The sequence below is a fragment of the Salvia hispanica genome, chromosome 1 (assembly GCF_029641045.1).
Source record: "Salvia hispanica isolate PSC_SH4W2 chromosome 1, Shi_PSC_v1, whole genome shotgun sequence".
NCBI lineage: Eukaryota > Viridiplantae > Streptophyta > Magnoliopsida > Lamiales > Lamiaceae > Salvia > Salvia hispanica.
Genome location: NC_142692.1, coordinates 32,577,964 through 32,602,292, shown reverse-complemented (window position 1 = coordinate 32,602,292; position 24,329 = coordinate 32,577,964). Strand labels below are relative to the sequence as shown.

Sequence of the window (24,329 nt, the reverse complement as noted above, 5' to 3'; positions counted from 1 at the left end):
ATCTATTGAAAGATTAACTATACTAGTGATCAAAAGCACCTATTGGTAGATTAACTATACTAGTGAAAAAGTGATCAAAAGTCTATGCGTTCGAATTTAAATGATCTAGCAAGGGTGGAGTTTTAATTTAGTGTCACGTCCTCGCTAATGCAAAATTGATGGAATTTTTCATACAATTTGATGTAACATATAATTAGTAATTTAATTTGAAATAAACCAAAATTTGTATATAAATTTATCTTTAATTAACTTTAATTATTAGAATTTATTTGGATGGATGTGGCTTGTGGTGTATCTAGGATATTGACGATAGGCCCAAATTTGAGGTATTTTCATTGTCGGCATCGCCAAAAGCAAATGCAACATGATCAATTGGAGGATGTAAAGAGAGATGGATAATGAGATATATAGATTCAATTAGATACTAGTAAAATTGTAAACCTAAGAATACATACGGTGATTATTATTAAAAGCATTATCAGCGTCGAAAGAAACGACAATGTCAAGAGAACGATAATAGCACCATCAAAAAACAACTAATAACACTATTCTTGACGATTCGACATCGTAACACCAAATAAACGACTCCCCCATCTGAAATTTAAGTGAAGTGTATCTATTCGAAACAAGATCTAAGAAAATTGTGATAAATTAGTTAAATGAAAAAAGAAAGTCCATAAACATTGTACTTTGCACATGCAAGGTAATTTAACATTTTTTCATTGGTTTTTACAAAAACACCCAATCTATAATTATAGAGTATTTTAATACATTTTTCACAATAAATATAATCGGTATGTAAAAATATATACTATCATAACATGTAACAATATATAATTTAAATTATTTGTTATGATTAGAGTATTTTTAAAGAGTACTTAATTAAAAAACCTAGAATTTACTTAGATAAATGTAACGAAAATCCCTTTCAAAATTTATTCTCGCAGCCCAACTTATATGATGGTAGTCTTTAATCGGGCCTTTTCAAAACGGGCTTTCAAATTGTATATTGAAAACCAAAACTGCAAACCACAGTTTACAGTCGCAGAGCATTGAGTGATGGCAGAAATTCAGAGAAGACCGGGAAGAGGACCCATGGCTCCGCCGGGGAGAGGCCTGCCTCCGCCTCCAGCTGCCAGGCCCCCACCTCGCCCCGAACCTGTCGATCGTGAGAAGGTTCTCTCTCTCCTCCCTCCATCCATCCATCTCTGCACGCTCTCGATTTTAATTCTGGCGTTTCTCGTTTACATCTAGGGTTTCTCGGATGAACTTTTCATTTCTGTACTTTTGCTCGCAAATATTTTCGCGATTCATTTGCAATGCCTGTTTAAGAGCCTAATTACTTGGGCGAGTTAGGGTTTATGACTCGGGGGATTTATTTAGAATTGTCTATGATTTGGGATGATGGAAGGCAATATTTCTGATATGTTGGATTAATTGAAACTCCTCAATGGCTAGTTGTTTAATTATTTAGTAGGTGAGAGTTTCAGTTTCGAAGTTGTGTTACAAGCTCTGAAAATTTTGTTCCATATTAGTGAAGAGTTTAAAATAGAATGGTAGGAATGTCCTTTGCTAAAGTTTTGCTACAAACACATATGTAGGCATTCCTGTGCTTGCACTCTTTGTATTAAGTTATATAAGAAAAGTAGGGATCAATCATCCTTCAATCACGATTCTCTTGGAGTATCAAGATTACTCGTCAAGCTAATGTTTTTCTTGTTTTCCTTGTAAATTCCCTATCTCTTATTCAATGTATTTATGGCTTTCCCTTTTCGATTTGCAATTCTGATTTTGACTTTCACCCTGTTTGCTTGCTGATTGTTGCACAGACTTGTCCGCTAATGCTTCGAGTTTTCACCAAGGTATGCTTCCCGTTTTGAAAAGCAGTCTCATACTTTCTGTAATTCTGTTAGCAAAATTTCCTAATCTACGGCACCAAAACTTTGAACAGGTTGGAGGCCATCATACTGATGAAGATTTTGCAGTGAGGGGCAAGGAGCCCAAAGATGAGGTCCAAATATATACATGGATGGATGCAACCTTGCGTGAATTGACTGATCTGGTATGTACCTGCATGGTTTCTAGAACACCATTTCGGGCTGCAAGGAAAGAAATATTAGTTGAGGCAGAATCAGATTCTTTTTATGCTTCTATGTTACTCCATATTGATTTATTCTCATTATTAACTTGGTTAGCATCACTGAGCACTTAAATAATTCTTGAGACAGTAATTTGGTACATCCTAGAAAAGGTTTTGAAGAATGGAATAGTCACTGTGTTTTTGTTTGGGGCTTGGGAAAATTCTCATTAGCTTAGCATCCAATATTAGTCTTTAATGTTCTACGTTTTGCGAGTAGTGATCAGTAATTATAGGTCGAACAAGTTATAATACTCCCTCCGTCCCAACTAAGTTGAGACATAACTTTTGGGCACGGAGATTAAGAAATTGTGTTGAAAAGTAAGATAGAGGAATAAAGTAGGAAAGATAAAGAGAGAGTAAAGTAGATAGTGGATTAAAGTAAGAGTGGTTGGATGTTTTGTTTTTTGTTAAAAAAGGAAATGACTGAACATAGTTGGGACATCCCAAAGAGGAATACGACTCAACTTAGTTGGGACGGAGGGAGTAGTAATCCATCCTCTGCATTCCTTATATGTTTGCCTCTCTTCTCAATGGTGCCTTTTGTCATTCTGCAGGTTAAAGAGGTAGCCCCTGAAGCAAGAAGAAGAGATGCTATGCTGTCCTTTGCTTTTGTCTATCCTGATAAACGTGGTCGTTTTGTTGTTAGAGAGGTCAGTGGTCTTGTTACAAATAATTGTGGGTTCGCGTATCCTCTCATTTTTTCTCTATCTTGTTAACCAACATTACCTTGCTATTGTTTTGTTCAATAATGGTGATTTGATTAACAAATACAGTAAAATCAGTTCTAGCCTGTAAGTATACATTTTATGACATTGAGCAGTCGCTGAAAATACAAAAGCAAATAATTAATTCTGTGTTTGAGATGATTCTGTTTGTCTTATGAAGGTGGGGAGAACATTTTCTTACCCTAACGCAAGGCGGCCTGATAGCGGAAGCAAGGCACTGGGTGATCTTAGCTTTCAGGTAACCTTGTTTTCCCCTGAGGCTTAGGTAACATAAATTTTAGGCTAAACACTGTTGCACTAATATGCCTTTTGATGAACAACACAACAAAATAGATTTTGATGAAACCGTAAAATAGAAAGTTAACTATGGATTTTGATGAAACCTGCGAACTTTTTGGAGTTTTCCAAAATTGATTTAACTGTATAACGGTTTTTGGTTGTTGCATACACAGATAGGCGATTACTTGGATGTGGCAATCACCCTGCCCCAGTGATCCTTGCTGCTGTTGTGTTGCTGAGCATAACCAACCACATTTCTCTTTAGGTAGAATCACATTTTGCTCGTGTTTGTACTAGACCTTTGAGAGTTAGCTCTAGGAATGATGTGAATTCTACTTGGAACTTCGTTTGATGGATAGCTTTGTAGAGGACATCAGTTGTACTTTTTAGAAATGCCTACAGAAAATTTAAAATTGCATGGTCCATTTATGATGCTGCTCTACTTCCCCCTTTGTCGAGGTTATATAAAGTACTATTTGTGTGATAATGGGGTCGACCAACCCCACCGTTAGCCTACAGGAGGTAAGAAAACTACATTAAGTTAGGCATTTGGAGTTGCTGTCGACCTCATGGTGTGGTAGTTCTGCTTTAACTAGGGGTTAACTTCCGTTCTTCCTTGTAGCAATATCTGCTCCGCCGGAACCAACTTCCGTTCTTCCTCTGTCATAGGGATGGTGATCCCTTAGTCTGACTTTGATAACCTTCTTCTTTGTGTTCATTCGTTTTCTAATTCTGTCATTGTTCTTGTTGTATGGTATCTTAATCACATTCGATTCGATAATTGCTTAATGTAGTAAAGTACCAAGTTTTTTTATATAAGTAAAAGATCAATGTGACAACTTTACAAAACATGATGAAACTGTTAAGAAAGTCATTAAGTAGGTTGTCTCATATTAAATGTGAAGTTAAAGAGATTAACTTAAATACTTATTGTATCACCAATTAATTTTATGGTGAAAACTGATGGAAGGTTTGACTCATTTTATGATGAAACCTTAATGGGGTCCGTTCGCTTTCCCCGTAATGGCCATATAAGCCCTCAAAACTGCCCAATAACCACCGTTCGGTTTCCATGCATGAATACTTGAAAGCCCAAGCTAAACCCATTGGCCCGCACTGTTTGCTTCATAAATGGGCTGTTACTTTTCTTCCAAATTTTGTGAGATAAAATTCTAATGAGGCCAGAATCGGATGAGTTGTTGAAGAGAAAGACCAATTTGCCCTTGTGAATTTAGAATCACCTCAAATTGTCTCATTTTGAAACGAGGCAACTCCAGCCCTAATTTTGGTGACAAACGGCGCCCAGCACACAACGCTCGCGACCGGCGACCTCCATTCCGTCAGTCAACAGTAAGATTCGGAACAATATTGTTCGATTAATGATCTCCTCCGTCTGTTTTTCTGATTATTTGGTATGCTATTGTGCGTACATAGTCCGTTCGGTTTCGCCGTGTCGACGAAGATCCGCCGGTGTACTCGTTCCAGTCGGAGGTTCAACCGGTCCTCAAATTTGCAGCGTCATAGCTAGGTAAATAACCCCTGGTTACACATATTTGCGTATGCTATTATTTGAATTTATAGCCAATTTAGGTGCTTTTAAATGAGTTCAGTAGCAATAGAATAGTTTGGCTTATAAAATGATTATTATGAAATTTATGATTGCTGGTATAGTTAGTTGGTTTGTGTAATGTGGTGTGTAAACGCAAGTAGTGGTTCGTGGGTTCTCTAGCATTCTGTGAAACGTGATCTTTCGTACTGCATCAAATTTTGTTTTTGGTAGGATTTAATATAGCACGATGAGATCCCACGACTCTGCACAGATATGCATGCTCTTAGTAGACATCATGGATGTATACCGAGTTGAGACTACGGTGCTTGTCCGTCGGTATATGAATGCTAGGACACGAAGGGCTAAGCGTATAATTTTAGAGCACGCAAGAAGATACAGTGTCCTATCAAAAATCCCTCGTCAAGAAGAACACCTCGGACGGCTAGTGAACTTCAGCGACATTGACTGTATATCTAATTTGCGTATGGATCGAAATACGTTTGGAAGATTATGTAGACTTTTAGTGGACCGAGCAGGGCTGCGAACTGGCAAAGTGCTTGGGGTGGAAGAACAATTGGCCATATTTCTAAGTGTACTATCGCACCACCAGAAAAATCGAATTGTCCGTTTCAACTTTGTTAGGTCCGGATCCACGGTTTCCTACTATGTGAATAAGGTGCTGGCTGCTATTCTAAGTCTTCACACAGTTCTCATACCTAAGGCGACTCCGGTCACTGACGACTGTAACGACCACCGTTGGAAATGGTTCAAGGTACCTCTAACAAAATTGTTTTTAATTTACATGTTCTTAAATGGCTATCATTGTTCATGCTTTTTGATGCAGGGATGCTTAGGGGCGTTGGATGGGACACACATTAATGTCTTGGTAGGTGATGCCGATAAATCACGTTATAGAAATAGAAAGGGTCAAATATCAACCAACACGTTGGCTGCTTGTGACCGTAACATGCAATTTGTGTTCTTCTACCCCGGGTGGGAGGGGTCAGCTGGGGATTCCAGGGTGCTACGAGATGCAGTGGCGCAGCCAGATGGGTTTAAGGTTCCACAAGGTCTGTATGTTGTTATGTTCTTCACATGTTTAGTTTACTTCGCAGTTCAAGTGAACATAATGCACATATGATGAACTAATATATATGCACCTTGTCGTGGCAGGATGTTACTACCTTTGCGATAATGGGTATGCAAATAGCAACGGTTTTCTGACACCATTTCGAGGAGTTAGATACCACTTGAAAGAGTGGGGACCTGGCACGGCCATACCACAAAATCCGAGAGAGATGTTTAATATGAGACACACGAAAGCTAGGAATATAATAGAGCGTGCTTTTGCTGTGTTGAAAATGCGGTGGGGTATCCTTAGGAGTGCATCATATTACCCGATTCAGACCCAGATTCGGCTAATAATGAGTTGTTTCTTATTACACAACTTCATACGGCGCGAAATGGAAAACGACCCCATAGAAGCTGAGCTGGATGGTGAGACTATGCCGTTTGCACAGGATGCCGAGTTTGAAGGTCAAGAATTTGTTGAATCTGTGGAACCATCCGCGCAGTGGACACAAACACGCGAAGAAATAGCACAATATATGTGGAACAACCGCTAGTCTTGGTTTAGTTGTATTTGTTTATTTGGTTAATGAATGCAGACATTCGGATATTGTGTTCACTTGTATGCTAATGATCAAACTATGTTCAACGTTTCGCATTGGTCCGGCCATTACACTTCATTAAACTGATACATCTTTTTTATGTTGACTAATAATTGTTCTTGTAGATGAACCACAGGTTCACAATGTCACTCATACTAAAATTATGGTTACTAAAAATTTAATTGGGACTCTCTTTCTGGAGAATATTATACTAGTATAATTTTCTGGTCAATGATATTTACGTGTAAATTTTATAGAGTTGTGATATATGATAGTATAAAATTAGGACAAATGAAAAGCATGACTAAAATTTCATTTTTCTATCTTTTAGTGTATTAAACGGTCATATTTTTATTTAGTAATCTAGTATAAATATAAAATTAAATTATAACTATATAAGTACGTATATATATATATATATATATATATATATATATATATATATATATATATATATATACGTACTTATATATACACGGATGGGATTAATTACTAAATAATTAACAATCCAAAATTAGAATCAATTCTTAACTAGTACTCCATATTAAAGGATTATTAGATTAGAAGATCTAGTGGAAAAAATATTTTTAATTTTCATATTTTAAGATTATGTAATACTATTTAATAAATAATTAACAATCCAAAATTAGAATCAATTCTTAACTAGTACTCCATATTAAAGGATTATTAGAAGATCTAGTGAAAAAAATATTTTTAATTTTCATATTTTAAGATTATGCAATACTATTTAATAAAAGTGGTATAATAAATATCTTCTAAAAATAATTTTATTAGTTGACATGTTTAATTGGATGTAAACCATTTATGTTGGCTGGGTACACCACCTCTCCTTTCAGCTCCTATTCTTCCTTGCAGCAAGATCTCCTATCCTTATTAATATTACATGACCACATAAACTATGCCCATATTTAGCAACACCAACACAATATATGAGGCGGCAACTGCCAGGACCAACAATACATCCACCACTTCACAGTTTAGTTCCATGCTCAAACAACACCGGGACCAACAAGTCCAAGTAATCAACACACAATCAATAATAGGGAAAATATTACATCAGTGAGGATCCATAGTTAGTAGCAAAAATACATGGGTAGAGCATACAAAAGAAGAAAACTTGGACTACCGCGTGCACGTAAAGCACACATAGTAATCTCCTACCCGAAACTAAGATCCAAAAAGTCATAATAACACACCATTACAAACACACCAAAATAGTCATAAGTGCTAGCACACAGTTTATAAGCAAAACATAACCACCCATCTGTTGAAACACAATGCCCCACTTCAATCTCCTTGACGGTTGTTGTCGAGTAGCATCAGCACATAACCTAGCTTCGCATTGTCCGGCATCCCCTTGAAGACTTCGAGACGTTGGGGCTTGTCACCTAGGATGTTACACAATGCATAACGCTGGGCAAGTGTTAGCCCATCAACGGCACAGAGCTTGTCAAAGATTTGTTCACGAGCCTTACCCAAATCAAACTCGTACCCAATTCTAGTTGATATCGCATCCAAGCGGGAATTTGTTTGCGTGTGCAGTTTCTCTAGGAACTCCATCAAGGCGTCATCAGAGGCCGACGCTTTGCGTTTGTTGCTACCCTGCTTGATGGTCGATACTTGCTGCTTGGATTGAGCTTCATTGTTGGTAGGAGTATCAACATCAGGGGACATGGGTGGCGGAATCTCAGACCCAAGGAAATCGTCGAAGGACGGATAGTAGACGTCGTTCTCATTGACTTGGCTGCCAGTTGCCGGCTGAGGTCGCAATCTAGTGGAAGCAACACCCACTGTCTCTGCTGCACCCCCAGATGCACGGTCCTTGCCAAAAATACGTTTCCAAGATTCCCATAACGGCCATGGCTTGTTACGCATAAATTTCGCCTCTTTGTCTACCTGCAACTCCAAAATTAGAAAACATTGATTGAAGACACGACTACATATCATGCTAAACAAGGGAGTGACATCGAAATAAATACTGTAGTGTGCTTAGCAAACACATACCGCCACGCATTGAGCCCACTGATCACCATCGATGTCTATTTTGTAGTCCCCATTGGTATTGAAACCAACCCCACTCCGGCTTAGTATGCGGCTGAGGCTGTTGTAGCATTTTTTCCAAGCTGTCATTTTTGACACAACATGAGGATTTCCCTTGATGTCGGACTTGGGGAATTCGGCACGAATGTCGTCTTCGATCTTGGCAAGGTACCCAGTTCGGAATCCATTGTCAGATTTCCAGCCACGAGCAACGAGATCAACGAGTGAAGCAGCCAAAATTTCCTCCTCACGGACGATCCAACTTCGACGTGTCCGCTCACCCTTGCGAAATTTATTACGCCGAACCCCATTCCCTCCTACATGTCGCAATCAAAACAAAAAACCCGGTGAAATCAATGAAAAATTTGCACTTACCAGGCCAGTATATGAATGCGAACAATGACCAACATTGAACTCACCTACACTACCACCTGCACCACGGCTGGGCTCTTCGGTGTTTGACGACGGCATAGCACTTTCACCTGCAAAACACACAGGGAAATGAAGTCACTGTACCAGTACAACAAATGCCGACGACCGTCGTTCCAAAGTCAAGCATGAGTGACGACCGACTGACAAACCAAAGGGACGATACCTTAGTCCGGCGAGATGAAATCTTCGAGCTTTACCTCGACACCGAGCTCAAATATAATGTATTTATGTTGTGATCTCCCCAACCAACCCCCATTAATTCAAATTCGCAAAATGATTCACCCAAAATCGGAAGCGCCAAAATGAACCGCCCATTTTTTCACTCATCCCGCCCCTTTTTTCGCTCATCCCGCCATTTAGAGACTGAAGGGTAGAATTGGGAATTTATCATATGAATGAGGGCTTGTGAGTCATTTCCTTCCATAGTGGAGGCCCAAAACAGAATGATTAAAGCATAACCGAACGCCATTTTTTGTGGGCCAGGTTCGATACAAAACTCTCCTAATTCTCATCAAGTATTTTTACATGACAAATGCTATATGGAAAAGCGAACGGACATGAATAAGTGGAGAGGATCTACTACTCCACCTCTCACAATGCAATAAAATAATTCACCATCACTTATTAAAAATGGTCATAAAAGTCCATTTAGTTACTTTTAACTTACGTATCAATTGTGTTTCAGATTATGTATTTTATATGAGAGGAGACACATAATCTAATTATTTTGCTTAATCCCAAACAAACTACTGCTATTGATCAGTAATTTTAGATTAGAAGTAGAATGATTTAGTATCACATTCCCTGTCAATGAAATCAATCCATTAAACGTTTCATTTATTCAGCACGAATTAAATGGAGTAATTCAAGAACTAGATGAATATAATCAAATTATAATCTAGCTTAATAATCATTAAATTAGAGTAATCATACTACTAATGTCTCCTAATACTAAATCTGTATAAATTAATTATAAAAAAAAGCTGGTTTGCCGCAAACCCGACCCGAATATCCAGATCGCTCCTCACATGATCTCTCTCCTCACGCTTTACTGTGTGTTCTAGTGAATCCAGATTTACACATTGCGCTAAATCACGAACTTCGATCAAGTAGCCTGAACGATAATCCGAAATCTCCTTCTAAAATTTGTCGTACTTGGCGATTTTCTCTCTATAGAGTTGAATGCGTGGCGCGATTTTCACCGATTCCGCCTGTGGATGCTTTTGAAGGTCTATGATAGGGCATGGCGATTAAGAGGGCATCACAATCCGGCGGTGGCAAGAGTAAAGGCATTGGATCTCGCGTATTAGCTTCCATCTTCGTGTTTTTCCTCACATTCCTAGCCTTATCCTTTCTATTCGTCGGCCGCGGCCTTTTTGTCACCGCCTCTTCTGGTTAGTCTTTGTGAGCTGTTTTGTTTTGTTACTGTTTTTGGGGTTTTTGTAGATGAATTGATTTTACGGATTGGGGAATCGTGTTATTAGCGATTGGAGTTATAGTATTTAATCGTGAATTTCTAGACCTAGTACTTGATTATAGATCATAAATTTAGTAATGAAGAGCGTATGTTTGAAACGGATGCGTTCTTTCATTTTCAATGGATTAATGCTATTGGATTTAAAGCATTGGCGATAACTGACTTTTATGAGACATGATGTATTCTTACTGGATACGAAATTGAAAATGGTTCGTTAAAACTCAACATCACTAGTAACCTTAAACACCTAATTTGGCTGGATACTGCCCAGATTTTATCTTAGTTGATGCTTTTAAAAAAAATTTCTGTGAGGAATAGAGTTTCTTCAGTTGCAGTTCACATCTAGATGTGGGTTATTTCTCTCTCAAAAGTTCATGTTGAGATTTGGGTGATTGGCATCATGAAAGATTTGAAGGTATAACAGATGACTCAGATGTTGTACAGCCACTGTCTCATTTTTTGGTCTTATGCTTTGATCCTACCATATGATTGACAAGCTGTGTTTGCTTCGTTATTATGATAAAAGCTACCCCATTAAGAGTTCTGAGGTTAGTTTACAATTAGGTATTCTACGTTTGTTTCTCTCTTTACATTTAGGTAGACTTCTTGAAATGGTTGTTGGCAAAGAAGAATAGGTATTGCATGCAGATATTCAGATGAATGAAGGTGGTTTTGTTAGCAAATTTCGCTGAATGATCATGGTACTGCCCCCTTAGTTTCACAGGCATAGAGAATCTATAGGAGATGGTGTTAGGGTAGAGAATGTTCACAGGCATAGAAAAATTATATATATATGTGAGCCTGTTTCTGAATGTAGCAAGTTAGCAACATAGATCTAGGGTGGTGAAGTTGAGATTTGTTAGAACCCTCTATTTCTTTCAGTTGTGTGATGTATTTATTGCTTTATATTCTCTGTAATTTGTAATCTCTGCCCTCCTCCTCCTCTTCCTCTCTCTCTCTCTCTCTCACACACACACACACTCAGAGGCAGACACACATAGAATCTGCACAATATGCAACAAAGAAATTAGGAAAAAGTATAGATGGAGCCGTTCCATATAAATTTATTGGATATGTTGCTAAACCTTGTGCCTTTTCAAACCATTTATATTTTCCCCATCTTTCATCTATGGTCATCAGAAACAGTGAATTCTACATATACTCTTTTAGTTCTGAAGCTTGCGCATGTATGATTAAATGTTATTCATTTTCTCTGATTTGACTATTAATATTTACCTATGATTCTGCAGGTCACAGTGAATTATCAATATTGTCCAGCAGACAGGTATCTTTGCTGGCACCTTTTTAAGTTTGCCATATTTCTGATGTCTGGCTCATATGTGTAGTTTAATGAGAAGGTATTACTTTTAGCAGGATTTAGATTGGAGAGGAAGGCTGGCATTGCAACATCTTAATTCTTTATTCTCGAAAGATGTAGGTCCTTACAAGTCTCATTCTAATTGAGCAAATGCTGGTTTAAATATTTGTACCTTTGCTTTTGTTATGTGTTTTCTGCTGATTTAATCATTCTTATAGGTGATTGACGTTATTAATGCCAGTGCAAATGATTTGGGGCCTTTAAATATCGACTTTTTTAGAAAAGATAAATTGTCCGCCTCTTGGAAAGTAGCTGGGAACAAAAGGTCTGCTGATAATGCCACTTCTGCTGAGGTCAGCATCAGCATAATTTTACTTTAGTTAGTGGACAAATGACATTAAGATCACAGAATCATTAAATTTATTTTTCTTACTTTTGTACTTAAGGTCACTGGAGAAGCTTTGAAGACCAAACAAGAAAAATCTAGATTCAAGGAGGAACATACTTCAAATGGTATAGGTTTTTCAGCAAAATATACGTGCACAATGTTGGATTTTGTTGTTTCATTTGAATTAGATGTTTGATATTACTATCCTTTTTCACTACAGAAGATAATTCCATTTTCTTTGAGACACCAGCTAAATTGGCTCGAAGAGTAAGTCCCTGGACTGGTTCCTGTCTACTCTCTTTATTCATTGTTCTCAAAAATTAAAAATTTTCGTCATCTGATCCTTTCACTGACTGTGCAATAACTTGCAGCAACTGAGAGAAAAAAGGCTTGAAAAGCGTGCTGCTGACATGATAAAACAAGATGATGAAGTGACTATAAAGCTGGAAAATGCTGCCATTGAGCGTTCTAAATCAGTGGACTCTGCAGTTTTAGGGAAATATAGCATCTGGAGGAGAGACATTGATAGTGAAAACACTGATTCAACTATACGCTTGATACGTGATCAAATGATAATGGCAAGGGTATATACAAGTCTTGCAAGGATGAAAAACAAAACTGATTTGGCCAATGAGTTGCAGAATCGGCTCAAGGAAAGCCAGCGTTCTATAGGAGATGCAAATACTGATTCTGATCTGCACACCAGGTAATGGGTGTTAACATTGTCTATGTTTATCAGCTGAATGCTAATTCCCTGTATCTATATATTGTGTGAACATCAAATATACTTATGGCAGTGCACCTGAAAAGATTAAACTAATGGGCCAAGTGCTGTCTAAAGCCAAAGAGGAATTGTACAACTGCAACCTTGTCACTGGGAAACTAAGAGCCATGCTGCAATCTGCGGATGAGCAAGTCAGAAGTCTGAAAAAGCAGAGCACATTCCTTAGCCAGCTAGCTGCAAAGACAATACCAAACGGGCTTCACTGTCTGGCCATGCGCTTGACTATAGATTATTACCTCCTCCCACCTGAGAAAAGAAAGTTCCCTCGGAGTGAGAATCTGGAAAACCCAAATCTTTACCATTATGCCCTCTTTTCGGATAATGTTCTTGCTGCTTCAGTAGTGGTCAACTCAGCAATTATGAATGCCAAGGTATAATATCCGACTGGTCTATGTTTTCTCATGTTACAACTAGGTTTATGGGTCTAGTGTAATCTTTGCTTTGTAGCATAAAGATAGTATTTTGGCTATTATCAAGCAATATTACTATCAATCGTGTATTATATTTAATTGGTAAAATGCAGTGTGAAGTGGTGTACAAACAGAGATGCTTGTAGAGTTGTAGGTCCATTTGGCATGTAGTATCTACAAATTTACTTGAATAAACATACATTGCCATAGGATTGTGTATCCATAAGAACAATTGCTGTGCAATTTCTTACGTATAGCCACAGATGCATGCATGTGTACAGTACTTATCCTTAACATTTGCTTTGTGAATAGTATTCTAGTGCACAATATACATGCACGCACCTAATGTTTGTCCTGCCACTATTGGTCAACATATATTATCTATGTACTAATATGTTGTTTGCATGTAGTGATAAGTAGTGGTGTTTTCTGTTCAGTCTGAGCCACTGCTGCCAAGCCAAACATATGTTTCTTAACATTTTGCTTCTGCTTCTTAAGAAAAGAATTTTTCTTGACTTGTAGGATCCTGGGAAACACGTTTTCCATCTTGTTACTGATAAGTTGAACTTTGGTGCGATGAATATGTGGTTTCTATTGAATCCCCCGGGTAAAGCTACAATCCACGTTGAAAATGTAGATGAATTCAAGTGGCTGAACTCATCATATTGTCCTGTTCTACGTCAGTTGGAGTCTGCTGCTATGAAAGAGTACTATTTCAAGGCGGCTCATCCCACCACACTATCTGCTGGTTCCTCTAACCTGAAGTACAGGAACCCAAAGTATCTTTCAATGCTTAACCATCTAAGGTTCTATCTCCCACAGGTCTATCCAAAATTGGACAAAATTCTTTTCCTTGATGATGACATTGTTGTTCAGAAAGACTTGACTGGGCTTTGGTCGGTTGATCTCCATGGAAAAGTTAATGGTGCAGTTGAAACATGTGGTGAGAGCTTCCATAGGTTTGACAAATATCTGAACTTCTCCAATCCTCACATTTCTAAGAACTTTGATCCAAATGCTTGTGGATGGGCATATGGAATGAATATGTTCGATCTAAAGGAGTGGAAGAAGAAGGATATAACCGGTATATACCACAAATGGCAGAATATGGTATGACTTGTATTCTTTTTTTCTCTTCTGATTATTTTCATTGTTTGTATGTGTACCATTGTGAGTGTATGTGTGCATTGGTTGGAGGAGGGGGTGACTTTCTGGAAGTTTTGTGGAGTAACATAGTAGTATATGAGAACAAAGTTTAATCCAAAGTTCATTTGTTGCTTTGTTGTTGTTAGAATGAAGACAGGGTGCTGTGGAAGCTTGGGACTCTACCTCCAGGTCTGATTACCTTTTACGGGCTGACTCATCCACTCGAAAAGTCATGGCACGTGCTTGGTTTGGGTTACAATCCCAGCATTGACAAGACAGACATAGAGAATGCAGCCGTTGTACATTACAATGGGAACATGAAACCATGGTTAGAACTGGCAATGACCAAGTATAAGCCATATTGGACCAAGTATGTAAAGTACGACCACCCATATGTACGCCACTGCAAACTGAGCGAATGATGGAATGTTGGAACAGGCTGATCAGCAAGCCAGTATAGCTGGATTAAATCTGGTGAAGGCAAGTTCCTGCAATTGGAATTTGTCTTTAAACGAAAGATTAAACTCTTAGCGGCTCATCCTCGTTTACTTGCTCACGGAAAATGTACTTCTTGTTAGATGAGGATGATGGAGTTGCTAATTGTATTCTTTGAACACTCTACTTAATGTCTAGATGTAAGATTTAATGGGACTTAGGTATTTATTTCCTTGTGTAAACTTGTCATTGTGGTTGTGGTTATGGGTAGCTATGAAGTGAGGGAAACGAATTGAATAAATTCAATACTTTATATTCAATTTATCGAGTTTTTGCTGTTTATGAGAATGGTTTGTGATAAGATGAAAATATGAGAGAGAGAGAGAGAGAGCATGCGCAAGTTATTTTAGTTTAAAACGTCAATATACTTCAGAAATGTTTTTTTAGGCTGTGTACTTGAGAAAGTGTTTGTGGAACATTATGCATATTTGGGATAATTTTGTCATGAAAGGTTAAAGATTTAATCATTATGACTATTACATTCTCAATATCGAACATGGGATGTATTCATATCAAAACGCTAAGTATAAGTAAAACTCAAAACACTTGCAGTCCATTAGATCTTGTGATCTAACGGTCATATTAATGCCACATGTCATCTAATAATATAGATTTTTAGCCTAATAATGTACTCCCTCCGTCCCAAGGTATTAGACCAACTTTCCTTTTTGGGATGTCCCAACATATTAGACTCATTTCTTTTTTTAGCAAAAAGAATCTATCTTATTTTATTCTCCACCTACTTTTTTCTCTCTTCTCTCCCCTACTTTTTCCCTCTCTCATACTTTACTCTCTCCACTTTAACTATTTAAATATTAATTCCTTAAATCATGTGCCCAAAAGAAGTGAGTCTAATACTCCGGGACGGAGGGAGTAGCATTTTAGTCTAATAATGTACATTTCCAGTCTAATAATGCACCTCTGCTAATAATGTAGATCTTTAATATAATAATGTAGCTTATCACAACCATACAATCTAAGGATCTAAGGGGTTGTGATTTGTGCTGTGTTTTACACTAAGATGATGTAAGGACCCTAACACACCTATGGAACATGCTTTATTTTTATATATATTTTCATATATTGAGATAATAGATTCCATTATTAAATCATCCTATAAACCAATGATTTCTTTTCCTAAAAGAACAATATTAAAGAGTATCCAAAATTATATACTAATGATAATTTAATCATGAAATTATATCACTAAAGATAAAACTAAATTAAGAGGTATTATATTTATACAATTTATACAAATTTATTTTTCTCTTTGGGAAATACTAACATACTATGTAATCTTTGATAAATTTTTGTGTACGGTTAATGGATGAGGAATGTAATTGCACATTTAACTGGGGGAAGTGGAGTGTTTGAATGTTTTGCACCTTTGTACAATCATTTAACGACGAATTAATCTGGCAAAGTTTTAACTAATTTAATAAAACTGTGCTAAAAGCTACAATTATTAGCATTTGTCTATAACAACTAACAAGTCCAGAGATATGTTTGAACTTTTTTTAGTGCAAAGATTATACATTAATGGTTATATATATTGAATTATGTAGTAGATCTTGAAGTTGCTCGTTTAAGCTTCAAATGTGAGAAAAAGGGCCTTGGCGTATCCAGAATTTTCAATGTAGGGGTGCAAAAATAGTTACGACTTAAAATTGTAAAATTTGAGTAATCTTTTTTGTTTTGTTTATTAGTATGTTTTTCCAAGTGTTATATTTTTAAAATAAAATCATTGTCTTTATTTTTATTATCAGAAAACATCATTTTTGATAAAAACATAAAGTAAATTATTTTATAGTATCACATGAATTATACATTTAAAATATAAGTATCGATGTTTTATAGTATTATATAGAGATGAATATAATGAGAAGGTTAGTTTTATAATATTAGGAGTAGTATGTTATGATATACATATTTCAATTTGGTAATTTATATTGAGTTTTTTAAACTATCACTTTGTATTAGTCATACAAGTATTTATTCAAAAATACAGTAATTAATAAAAATTAAATATGAAATAATACAAAAATTTAAATAAAAAGAGCAAGTTAGTGGTTAAACTGAAATATTTGTTAAAAACAAAATTTTAATGAAACTTATACATAAACTGAAAACAAAATTAAATTGAATTAGAAGTGATATAGATTAAAACAAAGTTAATTTGGAAAGAGAAAGTTAAAGTATGGATTTTGTTAAAATAGGCCTAAGTATATTAATGAACAAAATTTTGGGGGTACAGTTGTACCCCCCTTGTTCCCATGTGTATACGCAATTGGAAAAAAAGGTTAGCGAGTTAGGATACCCGCGATTCATTTTCTTGGAGAATCTTCAAAATTGGGAGGCACCATAGTGATTAGTGAAGCATGTTTTCGCGAGGAAGCAGTGCAGTGTGGAGCATGTATGTCTCCTCACTCGATCTGCGTACATGCTACTCTTGCCCATTACGCATAGATCGGACGCGTGTATTGCATGCAATCATTGTGTGACTGGTGTTGCGTGCGCCATAATTTTTACTTTTTTTTGCGTGTATGCCTCCTTGCTTGACGCGCCACATGTTACTCTTGCCCAGCATGCATAGCTCGAACATGTGTATTGCATGCAATCGTTATGTGATTGGTGTTGCGTGCACTACATATTTCTTACTTTATTTCTTTTTTTCTGTTTTCCCATTTGTGATATTTATTTAGTTTTTTTTTACTCTCTCCTTCCCTTAAAATTTGGCATCATTTGACCTGACACGAGTTTTAAAAACTGTAATAGAAAGTGAGTTGAAAAAGTTAGTTGCATGTGAGTCCTACATTTATATATTAATTTTAAAATAAAATGTGAGTGCGAATGAGTTAGTGGAATATATGATCCACTATAAAAAATGATAAAAATGAAAGGTGATAAAATTTTAGGGATGGACAAAAAAGAAAATAAGTGACAAATTTTCAAGGGCAGAGAGGAAGCCTTTTTTTTTATATACTAAATATCCATTTTCCCTTAAAACAGTTTCTATTGTTTGACTTTTTGCAGACTTAGGGTCCGTTTGATAACCTAGTAATGCCTAGATATAGATTTGTATCCATACATTTCTAAGTATTTGGTAAAATAGTTACACTACCTTATAAGCCCTTGTTTTTCTCTGAAGCCCATCTCGGCCCGGCAGATTTAGGGTCAAATTGAGCTGATACGTATCTCACCAAAATTGTCGGATACAAATCTGCCTCTCTTTCTTGTACTCAGATTAAAAAAATATTCTCTTTCATACCCTTTTCTTCCATCGTTATTTCACTCCTTTCTCTCTTTCAATTTCACAATATTCTTCTTCCCTTTTCTTCCATCGCTGTTTTCGGTCCTGCAAATCACGATATCTACAAAATTTAATCCGGTGAGTGTTTATTAATTATCAGATGTTTCTCTATTTCTCTTTTATCTTCTTTTTCATGATGAATTATTTCTGAGTTATCAATTCACTGCTAACCTATTGTTGAATTATTGCTATTTTGAACACCCAATTCAATATTTCCGATTACCTTTTGTTGAATAGAGTTGATTGGGAACAAAAATTTGTTCATATGTTTTATCAAATTATCGATTTTGGGCTGGTCTTTCACAATACAGTGATTCACTGTTCGTTCATACCAGAAATAGTTCATCATAATTTCTCTATTCTCTATTTCTCTATCAGAAATAATTCATCATAATTCGCTAATCATAATTTCTCCATTTCTTGCTTTCTTCAGTGTGATGATTGTTTCTTTTTGTTTCATATCCTTTTTTTACCGATCTCTTATTTCTTTTAATTCGAGCTGTTCATTGTGATGGTTGTTTCCATTTTCTGTTTTTTATTAGAAAATGTGGTCTAATTTGATGTTGATTAGGGGTTATGTAGGTGTGTGTACTGGAAATTTGTTAGGGAGGTGATGTGATTGAACTAATCCGCTATTCCGCTTTGAATTTTTGTTGCATTGTTTCAAATTTATGCTGGAAACTGAGTGGTTTGTGATTCAGATAAGTGGTATTTCCTGGATAAAATATGGTTTTATGATTTGCTAATTGTTCAGGATTTAGAGTCTGGGAATAAGTTCCCTATGCTTTGTTGCTAAATTTTGTTGGGTAGCTCATGAATATGTTGACAGTTTTGGGACTTCAAACCATTTTAAAAATGTTTTGGGTGCATAGAACATGAGTTTTTGTTTGACTAATTATTGTGTTGTTTGTAAATTTTTATAAGGTATGCTTAATTTTTGAGTATTTAAATCATTTGCAAGTGAATTGTGGTTATATACACATTGTTAATTTTTTTATTCGCATGACAGTGTTATGGGGACTCGTAATATTATAACGGATGCATCAATTGCCTTAATACTTGAGGACAGCTTGCACAACTACATGTTTGAAACGATGTGTGTTCTTTACCTAATAGCTGCAAGGACTCGTAGCAGAGTTCGTAGTCGACGAGCAGCGGCTAGGTTGCCCTTCACCTTAATTAATAGGATGCCATATCAAATTAAACACACGAATAGGTTAGTGGGAGTCACAGATGTCGACTGTGTGACCAACCTCCGAATGGACCTTAACACGTTTGGAAGGTTATGTCAGCTGCTTAGACACATAGAAGGTCTTAAGGACGGGAAATATGTCACTGTGGAGGAGGAAAAAAAGGAGCTACTGTGCGTGAGTGTTAAGGAGGAAAAAAAGAACAAATTGGACGTCTTTTTCCCCACGTAGAGTACATATATGAAATCAATAGATTTGATGATTTAGGTTAAAAAGAAGCGATCTCGTGAAAATAAGGAAGGAAAAAAAATATATTCTTTTTTGTTTCCCACGTAGAATATAATGGGATTTAAAAGATTTGATTAGGTCAATACAAATGACAATCTATGAAATAAATGAATTTAATTAGGACAAATTTGTCATTGCATATTTATTTCTTATTTCATAACTTCCATATCAAACAAAGTGGGCTTATTAAAAAAAAATTAACTAAGGTATCAAACATGTGTTATTAAAATCATATCTTATCCTAACTCGGCTTTAAATCTAGATCACTAACTAACCTAGGTATATCCCACATCACTTATCAAACGGGCCCTTATCGTGTTAATTATACAATTTTACTTGTGAAATAATTATCAATATAATTAATTTTATTTTATTAAATAAAGAAATTTTTTAAATAATAAATAAATTACATATATAAATAATAAATCTGAAAAAGGAAAAAAGAAAAAGTGATATAGAGGACTAAGGAGGATATTTGTAGGGCATTCGAGTGGGTTACACGCAGAATCAACTCCTTATCCATATTTTTATTACACGTGGCACTCTTCTCTGCCATCTAACATTTCTTGCCGGCGGCGGTGGGGTTGCTTTCACCTCTTCCATGACGTCATCTCCTTCTTTCGGAGAATGACATTAACACCCTTCACAAATAATCTTTTATTATTCATCAGAAAGCTTAATATTTGTGGGTCCTTTTCATTTTAAAAAAGGGATTATTTTAAATATAAATTGGTTTGTTGGTAGATTAATTGGGTGATAAGGGAATTACGATTAATTTTGAGTGGAGAGGAAGAGTGAAGAAGAATTCAGCTAAAGAAGTAATCTATTGGAATTTGGAACTATTGATAACTACAAACTAAACTAATGCTTCAAGAATTTGTTTTTTTCTGGAAAAATGAAAAAGATTCTTCAAGAACATGAAAGGGAGAGGGATTTGAATAAAATATCTGTGTAAAGATATTTCTTTTAACCTCCATGCGAAATGCTTACATGTATTCAAAGGGCACATCCGTCTTTTGCCATATTCCCACAACAAATTAGAGAGACTTGAAGAGAGATCAACCTATTGCGTGGAGTCATAGTCTCATGATCTAATTTATTTTGTCAGAAAACTAAAAAAAATCATTGAACCCTTATCTTCTTCTACACTTCTCTGACACACCGCTTCTTCTTCTTCATCTTTCAGTTTTCTCTTTTCTCCCATTGCTTATTAGTTCTTGAATCATCCCTTCTCTCTTCGCTTTCCCCTTTCCCCTCCTTGCCTCGATTGTCTATTTTTCTTGATTTTGATCAAATAAAAATTTGATCTTGCGTAAAACGAGCTGCAGAATTTCTATTCCTACCACTTTTGAGGAAGATCAGGTAAAATATCACATACAGTTTAGAGAGATAGAGCGAGATTATTGATTCTTGTTGTGATTGATGGTCTCTTTGAAATTGGAATCTAGTTGAATAGCATCTCTTGTCTTGTAAGTATAAAGAGCCATGTTTGAATATTTTGGATTGCAATTTCTTGGTTTGATTAAACTTGCAAATCTGAGTAGCAACTTAATTGTAACTTTGTATTCGTTGACTCATGTGATAGAGAGTGATCTTTCTTTAGTAGGCTATATTTTGTTGTCTGTGATGATATCTTTGCTTTAATCATGAACAAATAACTGAAAGATTGTATCTTTGTTTTATCTTGTATCGACTAAAGCTAAATAATCATAATTTCATAATGTAACAGCCAACATAATGAAGATAGATACTATTTTTTATGTATTCTGTTAATTCACTTTGAAAATTCTGTAATCTATGTAGATATATAGATAGAAGCTGCATTTGTAGATAGTATTTTCAGTTTTCAATATATCGCAATTTTTTAACTGAACTTGATGGATTGTATGCTTGTGATCTTCATCAATGAACACACTCAGGTGCAAAAGATTCGAGATGGCTTCGATACATGGCCCCGTAGTTTGTCCTGTGGTCCGTGCAAAACAAACCGGGGTGTGCTCTGTACCCGTTGATTTGCCACTGCTAAAAGCTAAGTTGATTAGAAGTGGATTCTGGGGGATCAAGGGGCTCAGCAGCGGCGTGGCTAATGTCAGTTACCGACAGAATTTGAGGAATTGCAGACGAATCCACTGTAGTTTCAGTTCTTCATCAGATGGTAATGGTAGCATGGCAGAAAACTTCAGTGAGAGTAATGCAGATTATGTGAATTCAAGTGTCGTTGAAGCCGGTAACTATTTTCTGTTCTTTTTTGCTTTTTCTTGTGTGATTCTGTGATGAAATTGTTTTTTATTTCACTGGTTTTTATCACTAATAACCTCAATCCACTTGGGAAATGCCAATGATCGGGCTTATTTGAATGTTTCAAATAGTTGAGGTGAGAAGTGGTGCAGACGGTTTCGTAATCAAGATGAGAGACGGAGGGTATTTGAAATGTGCTCACAATAACCCTCAAGGAGGCCATCTGCCCGACTATGCTCCGCATCCTGCAATTGTCTTGAAGATGGAAGATGGAACTGGTCTTCTTCTCCCGATTATTGTTTGTAAGTGATGTGATAATGTTGTCATCAGTCTTATGGTGGTTGCATGATTAGCCTTTCGATTGTCTTTTATTCATTGGTGTTGTGGATTTTGTTTCAGTGGAGATGCCGAGTGTGCTCCTCATGGCCGCTGTGCGCAATGTACAAATTGTATGTGCACACTTTTGTAGTTCATTTTTAAGCAACAAAATTCTCTCTTGCTCAAATTTCCTTCCGACCATAGCTAATTTGTGGCTTGTCGTTCAGGCTAGACCAACTATGTATCAAGTGGTGAAAGATATGGTTGACAAGATGGGATATACAGTGAGTCGAAGACTCATACTACCTTCGACTTATCTTTGCCAGAATCGGTTTCAAACGTTGGATTGCTTAGTGTACCTTTTTCTTTTCCAGGTGAAGCTTGTACGTGTCACCAAGAGGGTGCAGGAGGCGTACTTTGCCGAGTTACATCTTGCAAAGGTAAACTACCTTGTTGATCGTGGTGAAACTGTAGATACTTGGAGTTATAGCCCGGTTTTGTAGTAATAGTACTTTTTACTGATAAAATATTTGTGGTGATTGAAGCTGGATAATGAAGCTGATACCGTATGCTTTGATCTTCGTCCCTCGGATGCCATTAACATAGCGGTGAGATGCAAGGTAATGATAAAAATTACAATGGGGCGAGTCCCTCATCCGTTAATAAATTTGGAGGAGAGTATCATTTTTTTAATAATGTTTGTACTGAACCTAATTGGAAGCTACAATTCTGCTTGTGTCAGTACCTCATAATATCATATAGACATCCGTAACTTATTGTTTTCACCATCTGCTTAATATGTCATGGACTAAGCACTCGAAGCTCAATATCCCTATCTTAGGATCCCCTGTTGTTCATAAACATTATTGTAGTATATAGTTTTGATGGTGTCTAATTAAAGCAAGTAATACGAGACACGAATCGACTCAATACTGTGCTCGTGGCTGCTATCAAATTTACAGGTGCCAATACAAGTCAACAAGTTACTGGCATATAGTGATGGTATGAAGGTTATTGAATCTGAAAAGGTGTTGGCTCAAAGTTCATCATCGGAGGGTCCGTTTTTCACTCAACTGGATAGGTAATAAATGTGCCTCGTCTGTGTTTTATATTCACAGTTTCGGGTAAGATTACCACATTACACTTCGAGGATGGATATATTCTGTATCCCTAGAAAACATATTAAGTTTCTTATGGATGACTTTTCTTCGTACAATTTAGAACACGAACATGCTAAGGAAGATTCTTGTTGTTACCACATGAAAATCGAAGGATTGACTACTTCTCTGATACTTGAAAGCACATTAATATATATGCGTGATCTTATTATTTGAACAAGTTTTCTAAAGGGTTCGTCCTACTTTTGTTATTGTTGATGCAGACCCACAGGGCAGCCGTGCATTCAGACCAAAGAATTCAATTTCGTGCGCAACATGCTGATTGCTGCTGTTGAAGAACGCTACAGGGATGCAGGTATTGCTAAAGGGATTTTCGAGAACATCTAAATCATATCATATGCTCATAATCCGAACAAAACTTTTTAAGCACATAGTGTTGAGGATCACTGACGAAACTGTTGGTAGAGACGAAGAATTTCCCCCATAGCTCGTAGATAAACCCACAACTTAGAACTTAATCTAGTTTGTCTTAATAAAAAAGAATGGTGTATCATAACATGATTTCGACTGTTTATTGTAGCGTTGTGGAGAGACAAGCTGACTCAGCTTCGGGCCAAGAGAAACTGGGCATGATACACGGGTCAGTATCATGTTCTCTCCATATGCTCGTCTCGTTACAATGCCATGATACGTTATGATGCAGAGGTAGTTCATTCTGCTTTGGGTTTCAGGTACTACAGTGGGATAGCTTCTGTACATAGAGATCACTGGTCAGCCGAACATCGAGTAATCAACTATGTTTGGCCCTTCATTTAAGTTTATATAAAGCCCGTTTCATGTATATTCGCTCCGTGTATAGATGAACTTTGTTATGTACTGATGTATTCCGTATGTTCATACATTCAACTCTTCTGCGCTTAAAGGCTCTTATCTTCATTTTCTGATTCCATTCGAATAGATTGTGTTGCTTCCGTGCCTGTCCGATCCAATTCT

At 36.5% G+C, this 24,329-nt stretch overlaps 5 protein-coding genes across 6 annotated transcripts; 4 read left to right on the top strand and 1 right to left on the bottom strand.

Moving 5' to 3' along the window:
* Window positions 1-1,003: 1,003 nt before the first annotated feature.
* Window positions 1,004-3,573, top strand: SAP18 (SIN3 associated polypeptide P18). Its single transcript, XM_089062267.1, has 6 exons — window positions 1,004-1,176; window positions 1,830-1,862; window positions 1,952-2,062; window positions 2,695-2,790; window positions 3,026-3,103; window positions 3,318-3,573. Exons 1-6 carry the CDS (start codon window positions 1,060-1,062, stop codon window positions 3,357-3,359), a joined length of 477 nt encoding a protein of 158 aa, XP_088918393.1. The 5' UTR covers window positions 1,004-1,059; the 3' UTR covers window positions 3,360-3,573.
* Window positions 3,574-4,325: 752 nt separating this feature from the next.
* On the top strand, window positions 4,326-6,417 carry LOC148933637 (uncharacterized). Its single transcript, XM_089062263.1, has 5 exons — window positions 4,326-4,494; window positions 4,579-4,672; window positions 4,925-5,465; window positions 5,538-5,763; window positions 5,867-6,417. The coding sequence occupies exons 3-5, from the start codon at window positions 4,941-4,943 to the stop codon at window positions 6,316-6,318; spliced, it is 1,203 nt and encodes a 400-aa protein (XP_088918389.1). The 5' UTR covers window positions 4,326-4,494; window positions 4,579-4,672; window positions 4,925-4,940; the 3' UTR covers window positions 6,319-6,417.
* A 1,034-nt stretch (window positions 6,418-7,451) lies between these two features.
* LOC148933636 (uncharacterized) lies at window positions 7,452-9,939 on the bottom strand. The gene is made up of 4 exons (XM_089060908.1): window positions 9,909-9,939; window positions 8,844-8,906; window positions 8,389-8,741; window positions 7,452-8,280 (listed from the first exon to the last, which is right to left on the bottom strand). Exons 1-4 carry the CDS (start codon window positions 9,937-9,939, stop codon window positions 7,672-7,674), a joined length of 1,056 nt encoding a protein of 351 aa, XP_088917034.1. The 3' UTR covers window positions 7,452-7,671.
* On the top strand, window positions 9,860-15,156 carry LOC125222246 (polygalacturonate 4-alpha-galacturonosyltransferase-like). 2 transcript variants are annotated; one of them, XM_048124759.2, is made up of 10 exons: window positions 9,860-10,250; window positions 11,584-11,618; window positions 11,708-11,767; window positions 11,870-12,004; window positions 12,098-12,164; window positions 12,260-12,306; window positions 12,411-12,745; window positions 12,837-13,194; window positions 13,756-14,343; window positions 14,526-15,156. In XM_048124759.2, exons 1-10 carry the CDS (start codon window positions 10,100-10,102, stop codon window positions 14,799-14,801), a joined length of 2,052 nt encoding a protein of 683 aa, XP_047980716.1. In that variant the 5' UTR covers window positions 9,860-10,099; the 3' UTR covers window positions 14,802-15,156. The 2 variants fall into 2 exon arrangements, with proteins under 2 accessions (XP_047980716.1, XP_047980715.1); XM_048124758.2 differs by having other exon boundaries at window positions 11,705-11,767.
* Window positions 15,157-20,747: 5,591 nt separating this feature from the next.
* LOC125222055 (bifunctional nuclease 1) lies at window positions 20,748-24,285 on the top strand. Its single transcript, XM_048124459.2, has 11 exons — window positions 20,748-21,024; window positions 21,582-21,889; window positions 22,032-22,202; window positions 22,300-22,349; window positions 22,446-22,502; window positions 22,593-22,658; window positions 22,764-22,838; window positions 23,181-23,299; window positions 23,600-23,691; window positions 23,917-23,976; window positions 24,068-24,285. Exons 2-10 carry the CDS (start codon window positions 21,598-21,600, stop codon window positions 23,967-23,969), a joined length of 975 nt encoding a protein of 324 aa, XP_047980416.1. The 5' UTR covers window positions 20,748-21,024; window positions 21,582-21,597; the 3' UTR covers window positions 23,970-23,976; window positions 24,068-24,285.
* Window positions 24,286-24,329: the final 44 nt, after the last annotated feature.

Excerpts from the sequence above, each read along its gene's own strand:
- SAP18 (XM_089062267.1), top strand. The coding sequence starts at position 1,060 with ATGGCAGAAATTCAGAGAAGACCGGGAAGAGGACCCATGGCTCCGCCG. Across the intron at positions 2,063-2,694 it reads TGCGTGAATTGACTGATCTG|GTTAAAGAGGTAGCCCCTGA; the intron begins GTATGTACCTGC and ends GTCATTCTGCAG. Across the intron at positions 3,104-3,317 it reads TGGGTGATCTTAGCTTTCAG|ATAGGCGATTACTTGGATGT; the intron begins GTAACCTTGTTT and ends TTGCATACACAG.
- LOC148933637 (XM_089062263.1), top strand. The coding sequence starts at position 4,941 with ATGAGATCCCACGACTCTGCACAGATATGCATGCTCTTAGTAGACATC. Across the intron at positions 5,466-5,537 it reads ACCGTTGGAAATGGTTCAAG|GGATGCTTAGGGGCGTTGGA; the intron begins GTACCTCTAACA and ends TTTTTGATGCAG. Across the intron at positions 5,764-5,866 it reads TGGGTTTAAGGTTCCACAAG|GATGTTACTACCTTTGCGAT; the intron begins GTCTGTATGTTG and ends TTGTCGTGGCAG.
- LOC148933636 (XM_089060908.1), bottom strand. The coding sequence starts at position 9,939 with ATGTGTAAATCTGGATTCACTAGAACACACA. Across the intron at positions 8,907-9,908 it reads TGGATTCACTAGAACACACA|GTGAAAGTGCTATGCCGTCG; the intron begins GTAAAGCGTGAG and ends TGTGTTTTGCAG. Across the intron at positions 8,742-8,843 it reads TGGTGCAGGTGGTAGTGTAG|GAGGGAATGGGGTTCGGCGT; the intron begins GTGAGTTCAATG and ends TGCGACATGTAG.
- LOC125222246 (XM_048124758.2), top strand. The coding sequence starts at position 10,100 with ATGGCGATTAAGAGGGCATCACAATCCGGCGGTGGCAAGAGTAAAGGC. Across the intron at positions 10,251-11,583 it reads TTTTGTCACCGCCTCTTCTG|GTCACAGTGAATTATCAATA; the intron begins GTTAGTCTTTGT and ends ATGATTCTGCAG. Across the intron at positions 12,746-12,836 it reads GATTCTGATCTGCACACCAG|TGCACCTGAAAAGATTAAAC; the intron begins GTAATGGGTGTT and ends TACTTATGGCAG.
- LOC125222055 (XM_048124459.2), top strand. The coding sequence starts at position 21,598 with ATGGCTTCGATACATGGCCCCGTAGTTTGTCCTGTGGTCCGTGCAAAA. Across the intron at positions 22,203-22,299 it reads TCTTCTCCCGATTATTGTTT|TGGAGATGCCGAGTGTGCTC; the intron begins GTAAGTGATGTG and ends ATTTTGTTTCAG. Across the intron at positions 22,350-22,445 it reads CTGTGCGCAATGTACAAATT|GCTAGACCAACTATGTATCA; the intron begins GTATGTGCACAC and ends CTTGTCGTTCAG.